This window comes from Cynocephalus volans, chromosome 5 (assembly GCF_027409185.1).
Source record: "Cynocephalus volans isolate mCynVol1 chromosome 5, mCynVol1.pri, whole genome shotgun sequence".
Classification (NCBI taxonomy): Eukaryota; Metazoa; Chordata; class Mammalia; order Dermoptera; family Cynocephalidae; genus Cynocephalus; species Cynocephalus volans.
Window position 1 is genome coordinate 153,536,019 of NC_084464.1, and position 24,057 is coordinate 153,560,075.

The 24,057-nt window shown below is 38.4% G+C and overlaps 1 protein-coding gene across 8 annotated transcripts in view; it reads left to right on the top strand.

Moving 5' to 3' along the window:
- The window catches only part of TIAM2 (TIAM Rac1 associated GEF 2), a 228,189-nt gene that overhangs the window by 151,188 nt on the left and 52,944 nt on the right, over positions 1–24,057 (top strand). For 6 of the 8 annotated variants that reach the window (XM_063097597.1, XM_063097595.1, XM_063097601.1 and 3 more), the window contains exons 10-14: positions 3,947–4,108; positions 5,567–5,671; positions 5,916–5,994; positions 8,397–8,489; positions 9,200–9,463. In XM_063097597.1, the coding sequence (XP_062953667.1) occupies positions 3,947–4,108; positions 5,567–5,671; positions 5,916–5,994; positions 8,397–8,489; positions 9,200–9,463 (703 nt within the window). The remainder of the gene's footprint in view (positions 1–3,946; positions 4,109–5,566; positions 5,672–5,915; positions 5,995–8,396; positions 8,490–9,199; positions 9,464–24,057) is intronic. The other 2 variants (XM_063097599.1, XM_063097600.1) reach the window with 2 other exon arrangements.

Consider the following 24,057-nt stretch of genomic DNA (forward strand, 5'->3'; position numbering starts at 1 on the left):
TTCCTTACAGCATTCTCCTAACCTCCCTGTGAGGCTGGTGTTTTTAAGCCCTTTTAAAGGTGAAGAAACTGAAGTGCGGAGACATTAGATAACCAGCCCTGACAAGGCAGGGGATCGACCCAGGTTGTCTTTCATTATTATTTTTTTATTACCTCCATTGCATTCTCTAGGAACTGGAAACCCACAACAGCCTAGTTGGAAACGATTTTTGTTTGGTGGTGGGAGGGAGGAGTGGTGTATGAGATGAGGGGTATGCAACAATCTTGACAGAGGTAGCCAACCATGGAGTTTTGGGTGAGTGGTTAAAAAAAATTAATATAGCATCTTTGAAAAGGGTAAGCTGCGAAAATGGTTTTCCAGATGGTTCTGTTTTTTTTGTGTTGATTTTCAAGATTTTTTGTTTCTTTTGTGAAAAGTATATAGGAGAATATTTTGTCTGGCTTACTGAAACTAAAACGTGTATTTTCAGCTTGGATTGATTGGGCCCTTCTTGAGGGAATCAATTCAGTTTTCTCTCCAAAAGGGCAAAACTTACAACAGCCTAGGAGATCTTTAAGCACTAAATTGCCTTTTCTTTTTCTAGTTCTAATTAATTAGTTCTACATGATGCTTCCTTTGAATAACTAGGTTTTTCCTTTCTTGAATTGTATACATTTGTAGGATGTGTATAGATGTGTGTATGTATGTCTTACACACAGAAAAAAATTACTTCTAAATTTTCATTGTGGGGTCTCTTGAGAATGTCTGAATCCCTGCTGGCCTTGGCTTTGATAGGCATCTTCTATCACTCACTAGATCTTAGGTCAACAGTGTAGACTAGGAGCAGTTGTAGCACAAGGCCTTGCTTAATTGAATGTAACAGGAATACTTCTTTTGTCCTTCCTTCCATCCCTCTATTTACCTGCACACTTTGCTCTTGTCCAGGTCTTGTTTTCCTCCAATAATCTGTTAATTTCTCTTCTTGAAATTTTAGGGAGCATAAAGAACTTGAAACTGTATAAATAGATCTGAATAAGTTATTGAAAATGGACAGCTTTTACCTTTCATGCCTGTGTATGACTGTGAATTTTGAGCTGTATCTAACTTAGCACCATGTGTTCGGTGTGTTCTGGGTTCGAGGTGCACTGTGTTAAGGGCTGAAGGAGAGAGAATGAGAAACTCAGAGCCTTTGCTGCTATTCATCTTATCATGGTGGGGTGAGCCAGGGAGACCTAAAAATGACCATCATGTGAGCTGGGCTTTGCTAAATGCTATACCAGGGACATAGGAGAGTGGACTCATCTAACTGAATGGAATGTGGGTAGAGGTTGCAGGACAGGAGAGACTTCATAAGAGAAAGGGTAACATTTGAAAGAAGGTTGTAGGATATACAGTGTACTGTTCGTATCCTCAGGTTTCATGTCCACAGATTTAACTAACGTTACGGATTGAAAATATTTGGGGGGGGAACCCACAATTAAAAAAAAAAAAAATTAAAAAACCAATTCAGTATAACAACTATTTATATAGCATTTACGTTGTATCAGGTATAAGTAATCTAGAGATATATAGAGTATATAGGAGGATGTGCACAGCTTCTATGCAAATACTACACTATTTTATACCAGGGATTTGAGCATCTGTGGATTTTGGTAGATTCTGGTATCCGTGGGAGGTGCTAAAACCAGACCCCTGTAGATCTTGAGAGAGGGACAACTGCATATGGTTCCAGCACTGAAGCTGTAAGGAAGGGTAAGCAGGCAAAGGAGATTGAAATGAACATGGGTCTGGAGGCAGGAGAGTGACAATCCTTTTTAGGGAATGTCAGGTGAGCCATTTTGTTCAACCAGATCATGGTGTAGATAGTAGAATAATGGAAAAGAATTTAGGTTGCACCCATTTTGTGGGGAGTTAACCACCAGATTGACCTTTCTTTCTTTCTTTTTTTTATGATACTGGGATCTGAACCCATGACCTTGGTGTTATAAGGCTGTGCTCTAACCATCTGAGCTAACTAGCCTGCCCTAGGCTGATGTTTCTGTAGAGTGTAGTGATGGTGAGCACAGGCTCAAGCCAGACTTCCAGGGTTCAGATTCCCATAGTACCACAGTCTCTAGTTGTGTGAACTTGGGCAAGGCTCTAGAATTTTCTGAGCCTTATTTTTCTCGCCTGTTAAATAGAGAGTGATGATGGTGCCTACCTGAGAGGGTGTCTCTGAGTAGTGAGTAAACACAGCATGTCATTTGGCCCTGTGGACTGCAGTCTTCCTATGATGGGCACAAGAGGGCAGCCAGGACATAGTCGTGAATTTTAATTTTTCATGTCCCTTCCCCACCTGTGTGTCCCCTCTTACGTTTTTCCTGTTCTCCAAAAGTGCAGAACTAAATTGCTCTGCAGCAGTAATTGGGACTATTTAACTTCCTATTGGTCTTCCTCTTTGTGTGGTTTCTTACTCCACAGTGACCTCTGCTGGGAGCTTAGTTGTTCTAAACAAGCATAGTTTGAGAGGTGGGGCCAAACTATGGCAGCATCTGTATTAAAAAATCACTGCCCAGAGGAAAAGAACTACCTGGGAGAATGAATCAGAAAAAAAAAAAGTGATCATGTGAGATAGGACCCCTCAGGACAGAGTGTCCAGGCTGGTTCCCGGCATCCTTGGCTCCAGGCATCTGCTCCTCTGTTCCCTTTTTTCTTTCATGTTGACATTTGGGGGGATATTCATTCTGGCTGTGATCATTCTTCCAGGAAAATGTGCTGAAAGTGACATATCCATGACAGATCCAGAAATGTCACTTCAAAGTTGAGCACCACATTTTCAAAAAGATGACATGGAAAGATTGATTCTTCCTTTACTTTGCTTAGCTTTTTTTTTTTTTTTTTTTTTAAATTTTCTGCTATATCCTAGTTTTTAATTCCTATATAGGAGGATCTTTTGCTTTGTGTTTAAAAAATGCATAGAATTCAGAGTAAAATCACTCATCAATGATAACATTAAGGTATGATGAGTAGTATATAATGTGATAGTCTGGTGTGTAAGATGTTTTCACATATATGACCTTCTTTGCTCACAAAAACTTGTATTGTTAATTAATAAACTTAAGTAATTATATTAGTAATGTCCCCTTTTATATAATAGGAGCCAGGGCTTATTAGCAAGGTAAATTGTCTTGTTCTAGACTACTCTTCGCAGGTGGTAGAGACTATGACTTTTGATTTCAGCTCCCCAAATCTTTTCTTTATCACTGCTAATGGGAGAACCTAGCCTAAGAAATACATTTTTGAGTTCCTTAAGAAATGTTAACTATTTGTTATAAATTATAGAAATACATATTTGCATGAAGTTCTCAAATTGCTGTGATGAAGAAGTTTAGGAAGCTAAACTTCTTTGGGAAAGTTTTTCTAAAAGTGGTATGTTTTGAGATAATTTTCTAACAGAGTATCTACATGTGACACTGAAGAGAGATAAGATTTCCCCAGGGCTAGTGGTTAATTTTAAAAAACAAGTAGAAATAAGAGACAGGAGAATCACGCTTGGATTAAGTTAAGTGCAGTTCAGGGTTAGGAGGCAGGCATGTGTCACTGGCCATGGATGAGTGTGTTTGGAATTCATCTGGAAGTTGGGAAGGGGTTGTAGCTTAGATGCACACCACAGCTCTAGATGAGTGATTGGGTAGTAAGCAGCCCTTACATGGGTTGCAGTATTCTAACTGGGTCTAAGTGGCAAAATGCCATGGTAGGTAGAACACAGGTTGGGGAGTCAGCTGACTTCCACTCAGCCTCACAGGGCTTCATTTTCATCTGTGTAAACCAAGTGAGGGAACTCTGGGCTTGTTTGCCCCAGAGAATTGTGAGAAGCCAGTGATGTGAGGAATGTGAAAGAGCTGTCTAAAAATACTTTGAGTTAAGGGGATATTTTTTCCTTTATTTATCAAGTCTGTCTGCATTTTATTTTGGCATCTAAAAACAGGTTGATGAACTTGTGAATATATATGGTACAACAGTAGATGGTGTTCCCCGAGACAACACATGGGAAAACCAGACTTATATTCACTTTCGGGATAATAAAGGAGTTACTATAATGATCAAGCCAGAACACAGAGTAGAAGATATTTTGAATTTGGCATGCAAGGTAATGGATTTTGCTACAGAAATATACTACTGAATAGAAATAATCATTAATGTTGCACTCCTACATCTTCTAAATTTGTGTAGTGTTTAAGACCTCACTTTTTATGCTAAGGAACATATTAGCATATTTATTAATTAACATATATATTAGCATATACATTAATTTGCATTCTACTTCACAGTCGTTTAGAAGAATGAGTTACGTCATGATCTTGTACCTTAATGAAGAACCCGAGCTATTCTATTGAAATTTTATATGTACTTTTATATCTAGAACAATCATGAAGTCTGTTGCTGTTTAGGTTACTTAGAGATGGTGCTCTATAAGAAGGTGGCATAAACTTTCAAGTACTTTAATTCTAAATAGTTTTTCCAGGTTTCTCTAGATTAGACAAGTAACTTCATATCATTCATAGTTGCTTCATGTAGATTGATATGAAATAATGTTTTATTCATTATTTAAACTGGATTTTATTCCCAATCTGAAAAAGACGTTTATGGTAAATCTTAAGAGAGCATACTGAAAGAGATGAAATATATTCAGCATCAGATCAGAAACTTTTAGACCACCGGGTGGCGTAATAGAGCTGAAGTATTTTTAATTTTGCGGAGAAAATACAATCATATGTGGAATGGTGAAAAAGGCATGTAGGGTTTGATAATGTTTTTTTACCACATACAGTTAATGTATGTGGATAATGTTTAAGTTTAGCCCTCCTTTGTCACTTTGACTTGAAGCTTTAGGATATTATACGTTTATACATGCTGCTTATGTCCTTATGACTTATTTCTTTTTGCTCTAATATATAAGGTTTGGTTTTTTTTTTCAGAAAACCAACAATGTTGTTATAAACCAATGACATCAGTTATTAAACTGGTAAATTTTCCAAGTGATGGAGGGTGACTGAAGTAGTGGGTCAGTTAGACTCAGAGCATAGGCCTGAGACAAATTTCTCACTGTTGACAATGTGTATGAGAGAGAGAGAAAAGATTGTGTGTGTGTAAGTGTGTGTACACATTTTCCTTTTGGAAAGTTTTTGGAGTAAGAAATTCCAAATTCTGAAGTCTGTAGAATCTGCGGTTTATTTACATTTTACAAATTCTCTACTTTAGTAATAGGAAACAACTTGGAGTTAGGTACAACCATCATATAAAGAGAGAGCATTTGCTGAGATGGTAAGATATATTCTACTATCAGATATATTCTACCACAACCTCTTTTAAAAAATGCATCTCTTGTTTTTAGTGATAAGCAATATCGTTTAGAGAAAAGCTTATTTAAAAATAATTAACCCCCCCCACATTTAAATTTAAACTCTTATATAGGCTTAAACTCAGGAAATTGTATGTAGTATTCTTTTAGAGATTTTTACTTCAGTTTTTAATGAGCCTACTGAACAATGATGAATTTAGGAAGAACATTTAAAATCTGAATAACTGTCGTACGACTTTTTTGTAGATGAGACAGTTGGAACCCAGCCGTTATGGCCTACAACTTAGAAAATTAGTAGATGACAACACTGAGTACTGTATTCCTGCAGCATATGAATACATGCAAGAACAGGCAAGTGTGCATTTGCTGTAGAAAGGGCAGTTTGAACCATACCTCATGGCCTTCTGATTTTAAAAATGTAATTTTGGGGGAAAATTCTCTTTATATTTGGCATCTAGTTTGAAAACAGTCTCCATATAAAGAGTATCTTGTAAAAAGTTTCTTTTGTTTCATTATTTTAAAAAGTGTCAAAATAATTTTCCAAGATACATTGTAACATCAGATCCTCTGATTCTGATATTTTCACCTTTTGTAGGTTTATGATGAAATAGAAGTCTTTCCACTAAGTATTTATGATGTGCATCTCACAAAGACTGAGAGTGTGTCTGACTTTGGTAAGCATGAGGAAACCCTTCTTCAGAGAATTGTATTGTTCGTCATTGCCTTGTTTTCCCCAATATCTTTGGACCTAATTTTGCGTTCACATTATCAGAAAATATGACGAGTTTCTGAACTTACTTCATTTCTATTTATATTAGCAGTCTAAACAGATATGTATCAATATTAGGGGAAAATGCCAAAGTGCTTAAAAGTACTAAATGTAGAAGTTTAAAATAGTGATAATGGTAATCAGTGAAGTCACTGTGCCAGGTGCTGCTCTGAGCGGATTAACTCATGATTCATGCTGCTTCTTTTCATCTCTAGTGTCTTTGTTCTTAGCTTCCGTTTACCCACCTGCAATGCTACCCTCACTCCCTTCTTCTCCCCCTCCCCCATCCCTCCTGTCTTATGATATAAATCCTACCTTTCCTTCAAGAACTAACTAAAAGTCTAACTTTATTAAAGAAGACTTATCTGATTGCTTTAGCTTTGCTTATCTTTCTTCCCTGAGTTTAACAATTAAGGGTCAGCATTTCTGAAAATCACCTGTTACTAATTCTCACATTTTTGTTGGCCTGCATTTAAATTTGGCTGTAAGCTCTTTTTAGATTGTGCTCATGTCTTAAAGTTCATTTCTGTCTTTTATAGTCTTTTATTATAGAAACTCAGTGATTAGCTAATGATTGGTAAATATCTCCATAGAAAGAACATTCTTAAGTATATTCATATAGCATAATTATTTTCCTTAAAATGATTGAAGTTGATAATGTGTTAAAGTTTATAATATGTTAAAATTATAATACAATTGGCCCTCCATAGCCATGTATTCCACATCTGTGGATTCAACCAAACTTGGATTGAAAATAATCAGGAAAAAAACCAATAAAAAATAACAATACAACAAAAAATAATACAAATTAAGAAATACAGTGTAACAACTATTTACATAGCACTTACATTGTATTAAGTATTATAAGTAATCTAGAGATGATATAAAGCACATGGGAGGATGTGCATATGTTGTATGCAAATACTACATCATTTTATATCAGGGACTTGAGCACCTGTGAATTTTGGTATCCATAAGTGGGGGGCAGGGGTCCTGGAACTAATCTCCCCGTGGATACTGAGGGACAACCATATGTTGAAATTTCCTTTCTATGATTTGTTATTTGTTTCTTAATTAACATAATCTGTTTTGACCCAAATGTTATGTTGGTTTTTCCTTTGAAGTCCTCTTAGCCTTTGTCTGCTTCTCTGGACTTCACTCTGCTGTCCTTGGTCACCGTTTGTGCTTCCTTTTTGTATTTGAATAACTGAATGAAGATACCTTCAAAGATATTGCCAGGCTCTGCCTGAGGCACAGAAGAGACATAAGGAAACAGGACACTCTTCCTATCCTCAAAGAACTCCTAGTGTTATGGGACCAAGACATTGAAACATGTGCTCCTAACTGTGGCATCAGAGAGGAGGGCACTGTCCAAGTCAGGGAGACGCGTTTAGAGGAGGGGAGTCTAGGTTTTGCACTGGGTTTTTAGGGCAAGTGCTGTGTCTATCCAAGCATTTCTTCATCTTCTTAAAATGCCTAACCCCTACGTAGTTGTTTCTCAACAAATATTTATTGAACTGAATTTAATTTATTTCAATGAGGTTATTGTTTGATCTCAACTTAAGAAATTAAAAAAAATTTTTTTTAATTGTATCAAGATACATATAACAAAGTTTATCATCTTAACCACTTTTAAGTGTGTGGTTCAGTGGCATTAAGTACGTTCACATTGTTGCGCTACTGTCACCACCATCCATCTCCAGACATCTTACCATCTTGTAGAATTGAAACTCTGCACCATTAATCTCCAACTATCCATGTTCTCCTCCCCCTAGTTCCTGGCAGCTACCATTCTAATTTCTGTTTCTATGAGTTTGGCTACTCTAGGTATCTCATATAGGAATTATACAGTATTTGTCCTTTTGTGACTGGCTTATTTCACTTGAAATAGTGTCCTCAAGGTTCATCCATGTTATAGCATGTGTCAGAATTTCCTTCCTTTTTCAGGTTGAATAATATTGCACTGTATGTATGTATCACATTTTGTTCATCCATTCTTCTGTCAGTGGACAGTTGGGTTGTTTCCATCCTTTGTGTGCTGCGAATAATGCTGCTATCAACATAGGTATATCGTCTCAACTTTTGAATATGGTTGTGCACTCAGATTTGTTAAGCCTTCTGATCTGACATGTTCCTTTTTTCTGCCCTCGCTAGGTATTTGTGCTTTCAAAATAGTTGCAATTTAGACTTTCTCAGCATACTGTACTTATGAGAATAAATGTGTAAGGAAATACTGCTGATTGAGTTGTAGAAATTAACTGGTATGGAGAATTTTGACTAGTTTTTTTCTTTTATTTTCATTCCTAGGGTTTGCAGTTACAGCGCAGGTGGACGAGCATCAGCATATTAGTCGGATATTTATAAGTGATGTTCTCCCGGACAGCTTGGCATATGGGGAAGGTCTGTGTGGCACACAATGTCTCTGTTCTCTCTTAATTTGAAACTATGGAATGCAGTCTGGCTAGTGAAATTTTCTTCTTATGGTTTTGTCAGAAAATGGTTTCTTCTAGAATTATAAAGAGTTTAATTGAAAATGCATTGCATGTGTTTATATAGAGAGAGCGCATTTGTGTTATTTATTTATTTATCTATTTATCTATCTATCTATTTATTTATTATTTATTTTTGAGACTTACTGGTAAGGGGATCCAAACCCTTGACCTTGGTGTCAGTAGCAGCCCACTCTCCCAAGTGAGCTAACTGGCTAGCCTGTGTGTGTGTGTTTTAAGAGAGAGAGTAAGTACATACATAGAGCATATGTACATATATACAAATAGAGAGAGGGAAAAAGAATGAAAGACAGACACAGATAAAAACAAATGTTATTTCCCAGGGCATTCAACATCAGAATACTTGAAGAAAAATTAATGAGTGGCTCCCAGGTTGTTTCCCTTTCAGATGATTCTTTGTAAAACTAGGTTTGAGGGAGCCGAAATTCATTTTGTTATCAGTGGCATCTAAGTACCATACATTCTAGTGCTTTCTTTGAAGAAAGCAACAACAAAATAGTCCCAAGAGTACATGGTTTGAGTTTGTGGCCTTCCTTTGTTTTAAAATAATTCTCCCAGTAATCTCTCTTTTTCCTTCCTTTTCCCTTTCCTTGTTCTCAGGGCTGAGAAAGGGCAATGAAATCATGACCTTAAATGGGGAATCTGTGTCTGATCTTGACCTTAAGCAGATGGAGGCCCTGTTTTCTGAGAAGAGCGTTGGGCTCACTCTGATTGCCCAGCCTCTGGACACAAAAGCAGCCCTGTGTACTTCCTGGTCGGACAGTGATCTGTTCTCCAGGGACCAGAGGAGCCAACTGCCCCCTCCTAACCAGTCCCAACTTCTGGAGGAATTCCTGGATAACTTTAAAAAGAATACAGCAAATGGTAAGACTTTGTTCTGTCTTGCTTCTTAACTGCTGGTATGAACAGCCAATATATTTAGGCTGTAATTTTGCTTGCAAACTCAGATTATTTAAGCCATTCAAAGAATTTCTTAATTTATTAGGAAAAGAACACAGATGCCAACTGGAGTAGATTTGATCAAAATTCCATACATTTTAGTAATCATAGCACTTTCATGAAAATAGAAAATAATTATTCTTGCACAAAATAACAGTCTTTAAATTCACAGACTCTTTAAAAATCACCCATAATATTTAGCATTGTAATTGCTCTGTGATGAAAGCCTGCATAAATGCCAAACTTGAGTTTTCTTATTCATTTGAATCTAAGGCAGACCGTTTTGCAATAATCTGTTGAGTTCTTAGACTGTTGCAATTCAGTTCTTTACTTCTTTTGTTAAATGCTACTTTCTAAATCAACAGCAAACTTTTAATATAGGTCAGGAGTTTTAAAACTTTGTGAAGGCTAAAAATGAAAAATTGTATGCCAGTGTATTTTTCTCAAGGTAAAATTTCCATCTGATGAAATCATTTGATGATATGAATTTCTGAGCTTATTATTCATATGTATTTCATATATTGCAGTCAAGCAAATTAGAGGCTCTGGCTAATACTGAAAACCTGCAGTTCCCCTTTGTATGCCTGGAGGATGCTGGTCAAGCTCCATAGAAGCCCAAGCATAGGGTCTTTACCCTGAGAGCACACAAAGTAATTTTTATACTTAATTACAATGGTAATGGATTTCTAATTCAAATCTGCATGATTACCAAAAGTGAATGAAAAACACAAAAGAGAAATTGTTAGGATGGATTTAGTTATAAAGCAAGTTTATTAGGTCATTTTTGGAATTAAAAAATCAGATTATAAGATTTGTGATTCAATAAGGTATCTAGTGCTTTCTCCTCCTCTCTTGGGGCTTTCCTTCAATTTAAAATACCATTAAATTGACTATTGGCATATAAAAGTGAGTGTCATAAAACAAAAGTTATGATGGAACTAATTAATTACTTGGTTGTGTTAGGGCCATAATTCAGCTCCCCTAGACTGCAGTTATAGGCCTGAGTATTCCATGTAATACACACGTGTCCATTCGTTGGATTTATTACTCATGAGGGATACATTCCCTACCTGTGTTGTATCGCTATGTATTTTGTCATAATAAGAAATCACTCCAGACTGTATAATACTTTTGGTACTTGCAGGAATGAATTCTTATAGAAAGCAGAAAAAGGGGGAATTTTTTTTTTTTTTTTAGTAGTAAGGATCAAGCAAGTGAGTTAAGCTTGTTTATCTCTCTCTCTCTCTTCTTTTTTTTTTTTGGCTATGTAGCAGAGTAAAGAGGCAGTCCTGGATATGTTAGACAGCTATTCTATTACTCATCCTAGGCAGCCATTCGATGATCTAAAGGTTTATCGATTACCTAAGGAATCCTGATGTCTGTGTGTTCAGAGAGCATAGCTAGTCAGGTGGCCACAGTGCTTGGCCACATCTCTTCTTCCTACTGGCACCTCCATGGCTGCAGTGCATTATGTCTGCAGGTTCTTTCTCAGGTCCTTTCACCAGCAAGGTGAGAGTCACGGACCTCTTCCTGGTTTCCTGGCAAGACTGTGTTCTGTGGAGGTGACGTTCTCCCAGATAGCACCCTGCCCCCTCTGCCCCAGGTTTCACTGTTTGTTCCCTTTCCTAAGTTCCGGTTACTGTTCTGAAGTCATTTGCTTGTGTTGGAAACAAAACAGCCACCATGGACTGCTTTCCCAAACACTCTGCAAATATGGATTTTTTTCTTTCTGAGGCAGTTATGTTACTGATGAAGGACGTTAAATGCCTGTGAGTGAAAACCTCAGAAGGAAATCTGTCCCTTTTGAAGGTTGAGGGAAAAGAAAGTGTAAGGGTAGGTAGGTAAGAAATTGAAAAATAAAAGAGAAAAAAGCCCAAGCAACTCATTTGTACAGAACATCATAGTTACAAGAGGAGCCCATGTTTATGGACATACTGAGAGGTGGCATGTGATAAGCTTGCAGGCTTTGAGTCAGACCTGGGTTTGAATCCTGGGCTGTTCTTTACAGTTTGTGCCACACGAGGGACAGCCCTCGACCCGTGAGGTCTGGGCGTGGTGGATGCTGGCTTGGCTTCCTCATCCCTTGCAGAGACCATCCTGAGGTGTAGTTCACGTTGTCCTGAAGACAGTCCCTGGAGCTAAACCCCAGGTGCACACGTCAGCCTTGTCTTCCCACCTTTCATGGGCTTTCTGCCTTTCTTGCCTCACTGTCTGTATTAGTTCATTTCTGTAGCTTGTAACAGAATACTCAGAAGTGGGTGAGTTGTAAGAAAACGAAATTTATTGCTTACAGTTTCTGAGGCTGGGATGTTCAAAGTCCAGGGAACACTTCTGGTGAGAGCTTTGGTGGTGGTGGCAGTGATGGCAGGATATCACATTGCAAAAATGGTAGAACTGGGAGAGCAAGAGTGAGAGGGACAGACTCTCCTCTCTCTCCTTTTTAAAGCCGTCAGAACAATGCTCCTCACCACCATTTTAAATCCGTTCACTATGACAAGGTCCTACAATCTAATCACCTCTTCAAGGCTCCACCTTTCAGTTACCATAATAGGATTTCCCATGCTCTTAACAGTCACAGTGGAGGCCAAGTTTCTAATACATAAAAGTTAGGGGACACAATTCAAGCTTCAGTGAGTTTTGGGGGGACATAATTCAATCCACTACACTGTCCCTGTTTCCTTGGGCTTCTTGGGATCACCTCCCAAGTAAACTTCTGTTCCCAAGTCCTTGGCTTAAACTCTGCTTTTGGGGGAGCCTGAATGAAGACACTGAGCCTCAGTTTCCTCATCCAGAGAAAGAGTCTTCTCTACTCGCCTTGTGGGTCACTGTGAGGTTGAGGGAGTTCATGTCTGTGGCATGTCCAGTCTAGCTCCTTACACAGCAGGAATTGTGAAAAGGTGATTCTCTGCTTCCTTCTCCCTTATAGCTTAATGGTTAATTAAAAATTACTTCGATTTGCTTTTGTAATGAATTATGAAACAGTAATCCTGTTTTTTTACTAAGAAAATTAAAATATACACAAATCAAAAATTTAAGTGACTTTGAAAAACAATTTTTAATGTGACTTTGAATTATATTTAGCACTGGTCATTTCAGAGTCTGCCTTTCCCTAAATTTCATGTTCCCTTGAAGGCATTTCTCTGCCTATTAATAAAAACCAAATAGCTGGCTCTCTGGAAGAGCAGTCCTGTTTTTTGTAACAGGAACTATAAGAATATCAGAAAATGAAGAAAGAAGAAAGTCTAAAGCACTTGTTTTGGGCGTATCTTGACCATCAAGTGGAATATTTATTGACTACTGTTTAGTACTTAAAAAGTATGAGGCCCTGGGAACAAGCTACATCCGATTCAGGACTTTCAGTCTACTTTTGTTTCTGTTCAGTTATCTGGAAATTTATATTGATTGGCTTTAGTCTTTTGGTCATGTTTAAGTGGAAAAAAAATCTGTATCTATCTCTGATTTAAAGAAGTGTTAATCACAGTGGCAAGTCCCAAGGAGCCAGGGGAATGGTTGTGGGTTGCTGCACAGGTTCTGAGCTTTCCTAGAAAAGAAGTGTTCTACTGGCATTTGAGATCATTGCTGTGTTTAGGGAAGTGGGTCTCAAGTTTCCTAGTGCCTGGGACTCACCTGATGAGTTTATGAAAATGCAACCTCCTTGGTCCTGCTGTCAGAGCGCCCCCTTCAGGAGGCTCGGGGTGGTTCAAGCTCCGTTTTTTAACCAGCACAGGGTGCTAATTGCCGTTGAACAGCCCTGGGGTAGGGTGTATTCAACTCCCACTGCCCTGTGGCCGTTAATCTAAAGGAGGTGGGCCTGAACTGCACAGCAGGACTTTTCTGTTTCCTGAACCTTCTATGCTGAGGTTCTGAGGATTGAATGAGATAATACATGTGAAGTTCTCAGCAAATGATAGCCATTGTGCTGGTGTCTTGTTTCAGTAGGGATTATGTGTCCCAAACCTCCGCTGTCCTTCGAAGTATGCTCAGAATGCAGCAAGTGGACTTCTTAGCCCACTTCATTTGCTCCTTAGTCCATGCTTACAAGACACTGTCCCATTCAGTGAATTGAGTACACTGAGAAGCAGAGAACTTCGTCACCGGCTTTCCTACGCTATGCCTCTGTTACTCTTTGAGGGCCAGAGAGACAGGAATACGTTGAGGATTGATGTGTTTAATATTAAGTTTCTTTATTTCCTAAGAAGTGAATGACCATTTGATTCTTGGCTGTTAGGTGTTTGAATTTCTGTTCTAGTTACGCACAGTAGAGAAAGGAAATGTCCATGGGCTGTATTTGACTTGAGTGGAAATATCATCTGTAAAGACATTTTACAGAGAGAATTAATTTTACCACTGGAATTGCTTAAAGAGCCCACTGTTATTTTAGAGCCAACAAGGCCACCATTGAAGGCATTGGATGTACCAGACCTGTTTATACTGGGATCCTGTAAATGCTGTTTTTGTGATTTATGTATGAAAATCCCTCTTCTAGTGTTTGCCACCTTTTGAAAAATTCCAGCAGCTTTTATGAAAGTCTCATTGGGCGTAGAGTTCCCGAACAAAATCTTTATGTAAACACTGATCTTGTTGTGGCATGAATGCATTCTCCATCTAGAAACAGTTAGTAATACTACCTTGTTAGGATTGCGGGTAAATTTAGCAGGAGACCAAATAGAAAAGACCTATGTTCTTGCTCCCATTTAGACAGTGTAAATGCAGCAAATGCTTACCAGATGATGAAGGTAATTGTGGCTGAGCTGCTTTTTTTAGCTCCCACACAATCCTCCTTTGAATCGCTCTTTTTAAATTGATGTCTGAGTAGTATAGAGTCTCAAGCTACCAGAAGCCACTTATATGTAAATTTGTTCTTTAGAATGAATTGCTCTTGGGAACGTATGTGTCTATTATATAGCTTTTCACCAGGGGAAAGAATCATAGAGCCAGCTCTGATGTGCAAACCCACTTATTTCCTGTTGGGGAGAGCAAGGGCATCTTGGCTTCCATAGCCTGTTTAGGAAGACTAACAGCATTTAGCTCGAAGAGTGCTCTGTTTGTGTGTAAAACTGCTATGACTGTAAGTCTGTCTGGCTGACACCCCAGATTCTCAGATGTTAAAACATATTAGTTTTCCTAAAGATGAGTGGTGCATTTTTGTTTATTTGTTTAATTTTTAAAAAATTTGATTGGGAAATACCAGTTTCACCAGGACACAGAGCTTTGGTCTCAGACTTACTAGTTCTTATATCTGTGCTGAAGGTAATTTTTAATTAAATCAGTGGAAGCGAGTATGTGGCTTTCTGTTAGCAGGGGAAGGAGTTAAGATCCTTGGATACTAATTACCTTGTAAAACTGATTCCCTTTTTCTCATTCTTACTCATTTAGTCACTTGTTTGTTTAACAATTAAAAACATTTTGCTAAATGTTGCTGGTACATAAAGATGAATTAGACATTATTTTATTCTTAGTTGATTAAAAAAAGTAAAACACTTGTGAATAATAGTTCACAGTTTTAACAAAAACCTTTGCAATGAAGAGAACTGGAGGTCAGAGGTGGTATTCCCACTAACTTTTCTGTTTATGAGAGTAAAGGAGTCCAGGAGTGAGGCAAAAGAGTCTGTGTGTGAGGTGGAGAAAGGTTTCCAGAAGGGTTAGCATTTGATCTGAGCCCTGCAGGTGGACAGATTATGGACCTCTGGGTGTGTGATGGGGAGATTTGGTGGAGGGAGGGCAATTCACATAGACTGAGCACAGAGTCTGAAAGTAGAGGTCACAGGAAAAGGTTGGAAAGTTTGTTGGAGCTAGGAATTTATAACATATCATGCACATATCTGAAAAAAAACTAACAAGTATTGCATTACTTTCCCTTGACTTATATAAAATACAAAAGACTTGCCTGGTTATTTAATGACCACTGGAGTGTGGTTTGAAACACTTGCCTTTACATATCAACTCTATTCTCTTATCTACCACTATAACTTCATTCCTTTGGGTCTTAAAAGTATTGTTGTTTTTAATGATCAGAAGTCCCCTATAAGATAAATACTCAAAAAATGTATTTGGAAAAAGAGTGAATAAACAAATTACTGTAGGTTCCCCATAAAACCTAAGTACTCCTTAGCAATGGGAAGCCATATCCACTAGTGGTGTGGTCCTCACAGGTTACCTTTAGGAGTGCAGTAGGCAGAGTAGCACTGTGCTGGCCTCGACAAGGACTGCTGATGGTGAGGAGATGCCCCATAGTAAAAAGGATGAGGCAGTTTTGGGGTTGGGGGAGAAGCTGGTAAATAAAGTTTGCCAGTGTGTTGAGTAAAAGCCAGTCTTATGTTCTCTCTCTGAACATTAAATGCAAATACATTAAATGCAAAAAAAAAAAAAAAAAAACCCAAAAAACTACGGAAATTCTCTGGAGAGCACTGTATGAAATATTTGTTTGATGTGCCACTTTTAATAGCCATTTGAGAGTTTGGGATGCTGTGCATAGTCTCCTATGCATGCTGAGTAAGCCAGATCTCTGTGAAGTAGAAGTTTTATGAAACTGTTTTAGCTGTTAGAAAGAGGAAACTTTATAGCCTGTTACATAAGGAAAAGAAAAAAAAGATCTCACTATTCCTGTGGATGTTATGGGTACCAGCTGCCAAATGGTGCTGGTCTGTGTTTCACATTTGATGTCCTTCTTTTGTAATGAGCTTAAGAACAAATCATGTTCCTGACTTTATTCCTCCCTATGAAGGAAGTGAGACCATTAAGTAGGACCACATATATCCATATTTCCTTTCTAGCTCTCTCTTTTAGAGACAAGTGTATTGTAACAATATCTTCCATTTTTTGAATTGGCAATACATATGCATGGTATGAAATCTCAGTGGAATAAAAGGTTCAACAGTGATGGCTAAGTCCCCCTAAGCTATATAGTTCAGTGGTTCAGAGCACGGATATTAACCGGATGACCTGGGTTTAAGTCCTGGCTCCAGGCTCTTCCACTTATTAGCTGTGTAAGTTTGGGCAAGTCACTTAAACTTTCCATCCTTAGTTTTTGCAAGTGTAAAATGGTCTGGGATTTTTATGGGATCAATGAGTTACTGTTTGGAAAGCACTAGATATTGCCTGGCACAAAGTAGAGGCCACATAAGTGTTTGTTAAATAATAAAATAGGTAAATTCCTCCCACCCTGTCCTTAGCCACCCAGTTTCTCTTCCCAAGGTAATCATTGTTCTTAGTTTCATATCCTGGTCTAGAGACTCTTAAACATTGAGGAAAATGGTGCTTGGTTTTTACTGCACTATCTTAGTATATGGCTGTGGTGGGCAGAATAATGGCCCATCCAAAAAATGTCCACACCCTAATCCCCAGAACCTGTGAATATGGCAAAAGGAACTTTGAAGATGTGATTAAAAGGAACTTTGAAGATGTGATTAACAGATCTTGAGATGGAGAGATTATCCTGGATTATCTCCATGGGTCCAGTGTAACCACAAGGGTCCTTGTCAGAGGGAGGCAGGAGGTTCAGAATCAGAGAAGGAATTGTGACAAGGGAAGCACAGGTTGGAGTGATGAGGGGCCATGAGCCAAGGAATGCAGATGGCCTCTAGAAGTTGGAAAAGGAATAGAAACTGTTCTTCCATGGAGCCTCCAGATGGAATGCAGCCCTGCCAGCCTTGGTCATCTGAGCTCCAAGGCTGTAATGATAAATTTGTGTTTATGTGTCAAGAACTGTGTTTGATGGCAGAGATACAAAAATGAAAAAACATAGTTCCCATCTTCAAGGTGCTATGTATGGTGGGGAGGCAGACATGTGAACAGACACTAGTTATAATCCACCATTGTAATTGCTCTGGTTCCACAGTTCTCAGACTTGTTAGTCTCTAGCTGGACACTTTACTGTTAGAAGTCACTGAAGACCCCCTAAGAGCTTTAGTTATGTGGGCTACATATGTGGGCTACCATATTCAAAATTTAAACAAAAATTTTCAAAATGTTTATTAAGAATCTACTTTATGTTAACACATATTTTTGAAAAAAATGTTTCTCCAAACCAAAAAAAAAAAAAAAAAAAAGGGAAGAGTAGCCTTCATTTTTGCAAATCTCTTTAGTGTGTATTTTAATAGAAGACAGCTGGATTCTTGTATCAGCTTCTGCATTCAATCTCTTGTAATGTGTTGTTTTGGTGGAAGTTATATGAAGAAATCCATCCTTACACAGGTATAGGTAGCTGGAAAAGAGAGGACCATTTTAATAGCCCTTTCAGGTAATTGTGGATATTCTTCTTGGGTATTACACCGAAACTCAATCAGTGGTTGTTTCCTCAAGGTTAGTTGCAATGTGGAATCCGAGACATTACTGATGGACTTTTCTTACATGGTTACATTAAAATCCATCAGCTTATATTGTACTTTGGATCTTTTAATCATGGGCGATTTTTTAATATGAATTGTTTATTTGGAAATTATGGGTTATTGAGTTATGCAGATCTTTCAAGTGTGGACATTTTATGATACAATATTGAAAATCACATTCAAATCCATTGGAAAAGTCTTTAAGTATTGGGAGGCTGTCAAATTCATTGTGGTGGATACAAATTTTTCAAGATTCTAATTTTTGCTGGAAAGTTTGAATTATATCTACAAATACTGTCAGTTTTCTTGGAATCGATAAACTTACTTTGTTCATTTTAAAGAAGATTTTTCTGTCAGTTGTTCTTCTGAGTAAAAATTGTGTTTTGGAAAAAAAGCAGTACGTTCAGCTCCCAGCACAATTGTACAAGGGCTTTTCTTCAAAGCCGCCATATACTTTGTTCCATGTGCAGTTGAAGAGCTGTATGTGTACTTCTGGACCATGTTCTCAAGAGTCGAGATTTAGAAAAATTGTTAATTTATACTGCTTCATTGAGGACATTCTTAAGTGCAACTGGCATGTCTCAGTGTAAGTGTGTGGTAATGAAGAAGACAGGGACGATTAGCAAAGTTTGATGTCACTGTCTGGATGCGTGCGTAGATGCCGGTAGATTTACCCTCCTTTGCTTGGCACCATCAGTGCAAATGTTCTCAGAGAGGAAAAGGTAAATATATTTCGTATTATTCTGAAAATAATGCTGAGCTTGCAGATCCCCTGAAAGGGTCTCAGCAGGGTCTCAGCAGCCCTAGGATTCTACAGCCCACATTTTGAGAAGGGTTGCTCTAATACATAGGTGTGGCAGTAGAATAGGAGCAGAAAACTCGTGTTCAGGTTATCAGGGCCACTTTTCAGGGAGGATCTCACTTATATTAAACCCTGAAGAATGTAGATGAGGAGGTAGCATGCATTTCAGGTGCAGGGAAGTGGGGAGGGGGCTGGGTGGGCCCAACTGTGGGGAGGTGAGTAATTCAGGATTGTTGGAGACTCAGGTGCAAATAGGGAAGAGGGATAAGGCAAGATAGGACAAGTGATCAAGGGCCGGACAAGGTTGACAAGGCTCTTGTGAGCCAGTCAGAAGCCTGGTGCTAAGATTCCCAGGGGAAAGCATGAGCAGGAGAAGGTTGGTAAGATTTTTGTGTTAGAAAGGCAGGTCATCTGGTGCCAGGTTTGGAAGGGGCATCTGCAGGTAGTCTTTTTTCTGTTGCTTATAATGGAATACCTGAAACTGGAGAAGGTATAAAGAAATAAAACTTATTTCTTATAGTTTTGGAGGCTGAGAAGTCCAAGGTCCAGGGAGCACATCTGGCAGGAACTCTACAGAGTTTTTTGGTGACCCAGGGTATCATCACATGGCAAGGAGAGGGAAGAGTGTTTTTATGTGCTCTCCTTATAAAGTCACCACTTCACACCCATGATAACCCATTAACCCATTACTCCATTAATGCATTAATCCATTCATGAGGGCAGGGCCCTCACAATCCAATCACCTCTCAAAGGCCCCACCTCTCAAATACCATAATGAGATTTCCCACCTTCTTAACACTGTTACAAGGGGAGTCAAATTTCCTATATAAACTGTTGGGGGGTACAGTCAACCCCAGCTGCAGACAGTACCCTTGAGAGATGCTGAAGGCATGGCTGGGTTGGAGTGGGGCCAAGGGGTGGGTGGCATAGTGTGGCAGGGCAGGTCCTGCCCCTTCCTCTGTCAGAGCACTTAGGTATGCAGAGATGCACTGTTCCCCCTCAGCAGAGGGACTCCTTCTGAGTTGTGTTTTATCACCAGCAAATTGCCAGGTACATACGTAGAGCCATTCAATAAATATTTGCTTGAATGTATGACTAAATGAATAACAGATATAGGAATAACAGGACTCAGGATGTGAAAAAGCAAAACAAACAAACAAACAAACAAACAAACAAAAAACTCAAAAAAAACCCCACCCCAATCTTCCATTTCCACATTAACTTTATTTTTCAACAAAATGCTAATTGTTATATCTAAAATGTGGTTTGTTTGAAGTGCAGAAAATAAAACTTGTAGCTAAGGAGGGAATTGTGGCTTTGATTATAACTTAAGGTTGAATCTGCGGTGCAAATAATTTGACTATGAGAATTTTTTTTACCTTAAAGTTGGGAAATGAACTTCTATGCTTAAACTTAATCCTGAGTTCAAGCACTTAAGTTAGGTCCATGAAGTGAGACATGCCATTTTCTACCCCACAATAGGTACATGCCAATCATGAGGAGCACCCTGATATCAGTTTTCTCCTTTTTTACTTTTCTTTCATTTATTTACTTAACAAATACTTAGTGACTGCTTATTGTGTGTCAGGTGCTGTTCTAAGAGTGCTAAAGATAAACAGTGGACAAAACATTAAAAAAAAAAAAAAATCCTTGCCCATGTGGAGCTTGCTTGTACTTTAGTGTGTGGAAATAGAGAATAAGCAAAAATATAATAAATAAGTAAATTATATAACATGTTCACAGGTGACAAATGCAATGGAAAAAAAATAGATCAGGGTAGGAGGGGATTAGGAGTAGGGACCGAGTTTAACTCAAAATGGGATTAAAGACATATATATATATATATATATATATATAAGACCTGAAACTGTAAAACTACTAAAAGCAAACATAGGGAAAACAGTTCAAGAAGTAGGACTGGACAAAGACTTTATGAAAAAGACCTCAAAAGCACAGGCAACAAAAGGGAAAATAAACAAATGGGATTATATCAAACTAAAAAGCTTCTGCACAGCAAAAGAAACAGTTAACAGAGCAAAAAGACAACCTACAGAATTGGAGAAAATATTCACAAACTGTGTATCCAACAAGGGATTAATATCCAGAATATACAAGAAACTCAAACAACAGTAAAATGGCAAGTAAATAGATTAAAAAATTGGCAAAGGAGCTGAATAGGCATTTCTTAAAAGAATATATAGAAATGGCCAACAGACACATGAAAAAATGCTCAATATCACTAAGCTTCAAGGAAATGCAAATCAAAACCATTTGAGATATCATCTAACACCAGTTAGACTGGCCAGTATCAAAAAAATAGAGGATAAGCAGTGCTGGCAAGGATGCAGAGGAAGGGGAGCCCTCTTACACTGTCGGTGTAAATTAGTACAGCCATTATGGAAAACAGTATGGGGTTTCCTCAAACAGTTAGAGATGGATCTGTCATATGATCCATCAGTCCCATTGCTGGATCCCAAAAGAATGGAAATCATCATGTCGAAAGGATCCCTGCACTCCCATGTTTATCGCAGCTGTATTTATAGTAGTCAAAATATGGAACCAATCTAAATGTCCATTGATGGGTGACTGGACAAGGAAAATATGGTATATACACAATGCAATACTACTCTGCCATGAAAAAGAGTGAAGTACTGCTATTTACAGCAACATAGATGAATTTAGAGAAAATCATGTTAAGTGAAATAAGCCAGGTACAGAAAGAGAAATACTGCATGTCCTCACTCATAAGTGGGAGCTGAAAAAGAAAAAAAGGAACAAACAAAAAACAACAAAAAAGAAAGACACAACAATTACAATAATTCCTTGAAACTCTCAAAAGAAGAGAACGGAACTGAGGACACCAGAGGTGGGAAAGGGAGAAGGGAAGAGGGGGTTAGGGAGAAATTGGTGAAGGGCCACAAAAAATGTTTACGTTGTATAATGATAAAATAAAAAAAGATATTCCATGTTGGGGGAAAAAAAAAGGAGTAGGGATTGAGGTAGGTTGCAGTCATAAATACAGCAGCTGATAGTCCTCAGTGAACAAGGAAAACATTGGAACAAAGGCTTGAAGGAGGTGAGGGACATCTGAAAGCACAGATGCATATGTAAGTGGCTTGTTTAAGGATCACCAAGTGTGTCTGGAGAAGCAAGGGAACCGGAGAAGTGAGAGATGAGGCTTGGAGGGATGTGAGGCCAGATCAGTTTGGACCTCATAGACCATTGTAAAGTCCGACATTTATCTTGAGGAAAATGACGAGCTGTCCCACGTGTTTGAGCAGAAGGCTGATGTGATTTGACCACTATCCTGTAAGGATCACTGAGTGATTGTTGAGAAGAGACTGAAGAAGGCTGAGGTGGGGCAGAGGCGATGGTGGCTTTGCTGTGGTGGTGGCAGTGGAGGTAGAGCCACTAGCACTTGCTCAGAGACTGGTTACAGGTGTGAGGGAAGGAGAGGGGTCAAGGATGACCCCCAGGTTTTGGCCTGAGCAACTGGAAGGATGGCGTTGCCATCAACTAAGATGGGAAGGCTGCATGTGGAGCAGCTTTGGGGAAAGACCAGGAGCTCATTTTGGGACACCTTGTGTTAAGCTTCTTTGTTCACATTGAATATTTTACTTGCCTCCAAAATGGTTAATGAAAGGCTTGTAATGAAAGACCATCTATAAAATCCCACAAAATTCATCAAAATTAGCAACATAAAGAGAAAGGGAGGAGATTTGAGTCGCAACTTGCCTACTTTAAAGATTTCCACTCATCTTGTAAGTCAAACATGTTTGTTTATAAGAGAAAAAAAATAAGCTTTGAAATACATTCGCAGCATATCCATTCCTTTTATTTCAGACAATTCAGTTATGGTCTGTTGCATCTTATAAATTAATTCTGACCCTACAGTACTCAGTTATGATTATTTATAAATTGACTATTCTCATATAAATTCATTTATCTTTTATCCTTTTTTGCTTCTGGCCATTAACATCTTTAACATGTAATGGGAAAATGAGACAAAGTTCAAATGATCTAATTTTGTTACTTGTTGATAGCTCTGAGAAAATGTATTTGGAAATAGGCATATGAAATTGATAGCAAAATTATCACGTGTCTTGTGCTAGGAGCTCTAAACAGTTGCCCCTGGAGAGTGAGCACACGCTGTACCACAGTCGGTAGAGCAGCAGAATACCCTCTTTCTTAAAGTCTCCTGATGGCCTTGCTACTGAATCTGGAATTTCCAGTGAAGCACTCAAAGCTGTTAAATGAAAGGATGTGTTATCTTCTACTTTTTTACATTTACTTGTCTAACACTAGTTATTTCCTCCTAAATTGCCATTTGTGAATCTAATTCTGATTTTCATGTTTCAGTTGATGAGTGACCGTGTCATGCTTCTGTGAAGATTAGCCATCTTTGTGTAGTAGCATTAGCAAAATTATTTGAATGTTTACTGAGTTTCGTCTCTATTATTTTGTAAAAATGATTGAGGAAAAAATGGGGGCCGGATATGTTGATAAGCATAAGTTTCTTAAGCTTTATACTCATGACCCGAAAATGCCCATCAGTATGTGAGCCCTGGACAATGAGCATTCAGCCTCATGTGGATTTTCTTTGATCTTGAGCAGGTCAATATATGTTCACTGGGGAAGCGGGGAGAAGGTTAAGACACGTATCAGGTACGTTTAAAATGTGGGTGTAAATAAAAGTTTTATAATTTTTTTAGATCTCTGGGAATGGAAGTTCACAGAACCTATATACTCAGCTTTTATACTTCCCTTTCAAGATTGTATTCTGTAAGAAGGGGCTGCCTGCATATTACATTGGAGGAATCATGGGCTCTTCCTCTTTTGAACTCTGAAAGCATTTTGCTTGTATAACTGGTATAGAAGTTAGTATTTATTGCCTTGCAATATCACTCTGTGTGCTTGTTGTAATTTACCTACTACTGAAAATCCCTTGAAAAGAGGGACTTTGAAGTATACAAAGATGTTTAAGACACAGCAGCTAGCACAATTCTTGGTAAATAGCAGGTGTTGAATAACTAGCTATTGAGAGAAAGGAAGGTTGTTGGGAGTCTCTTACTGTGAAGTTAGGGAACTCCTGAGAGTGAGTTATAAGGGATAAAAAGAATCTTTGGAACACACCTTGAGGCTTCTCAGATTTCTTATTTCTAAATCTTATGCAAGGGAATAGTGCTGAGACTTTCTCAGAGCTGTCTCCATTCACTTGCATACATGTGTTGGGGACTCTGGGATGGCCCGTGGCTGTGCTTGCCTGAGAACCATACACACCAGCTCCAGAGTCTTACTGCATGTCCAGGGACTTGTGCTCCACGTCTGTGCTGCTCTGCAGTTTTAATAGGCTGATTTGTGCCCATGACAGAGTTATTTTGCCACATAAA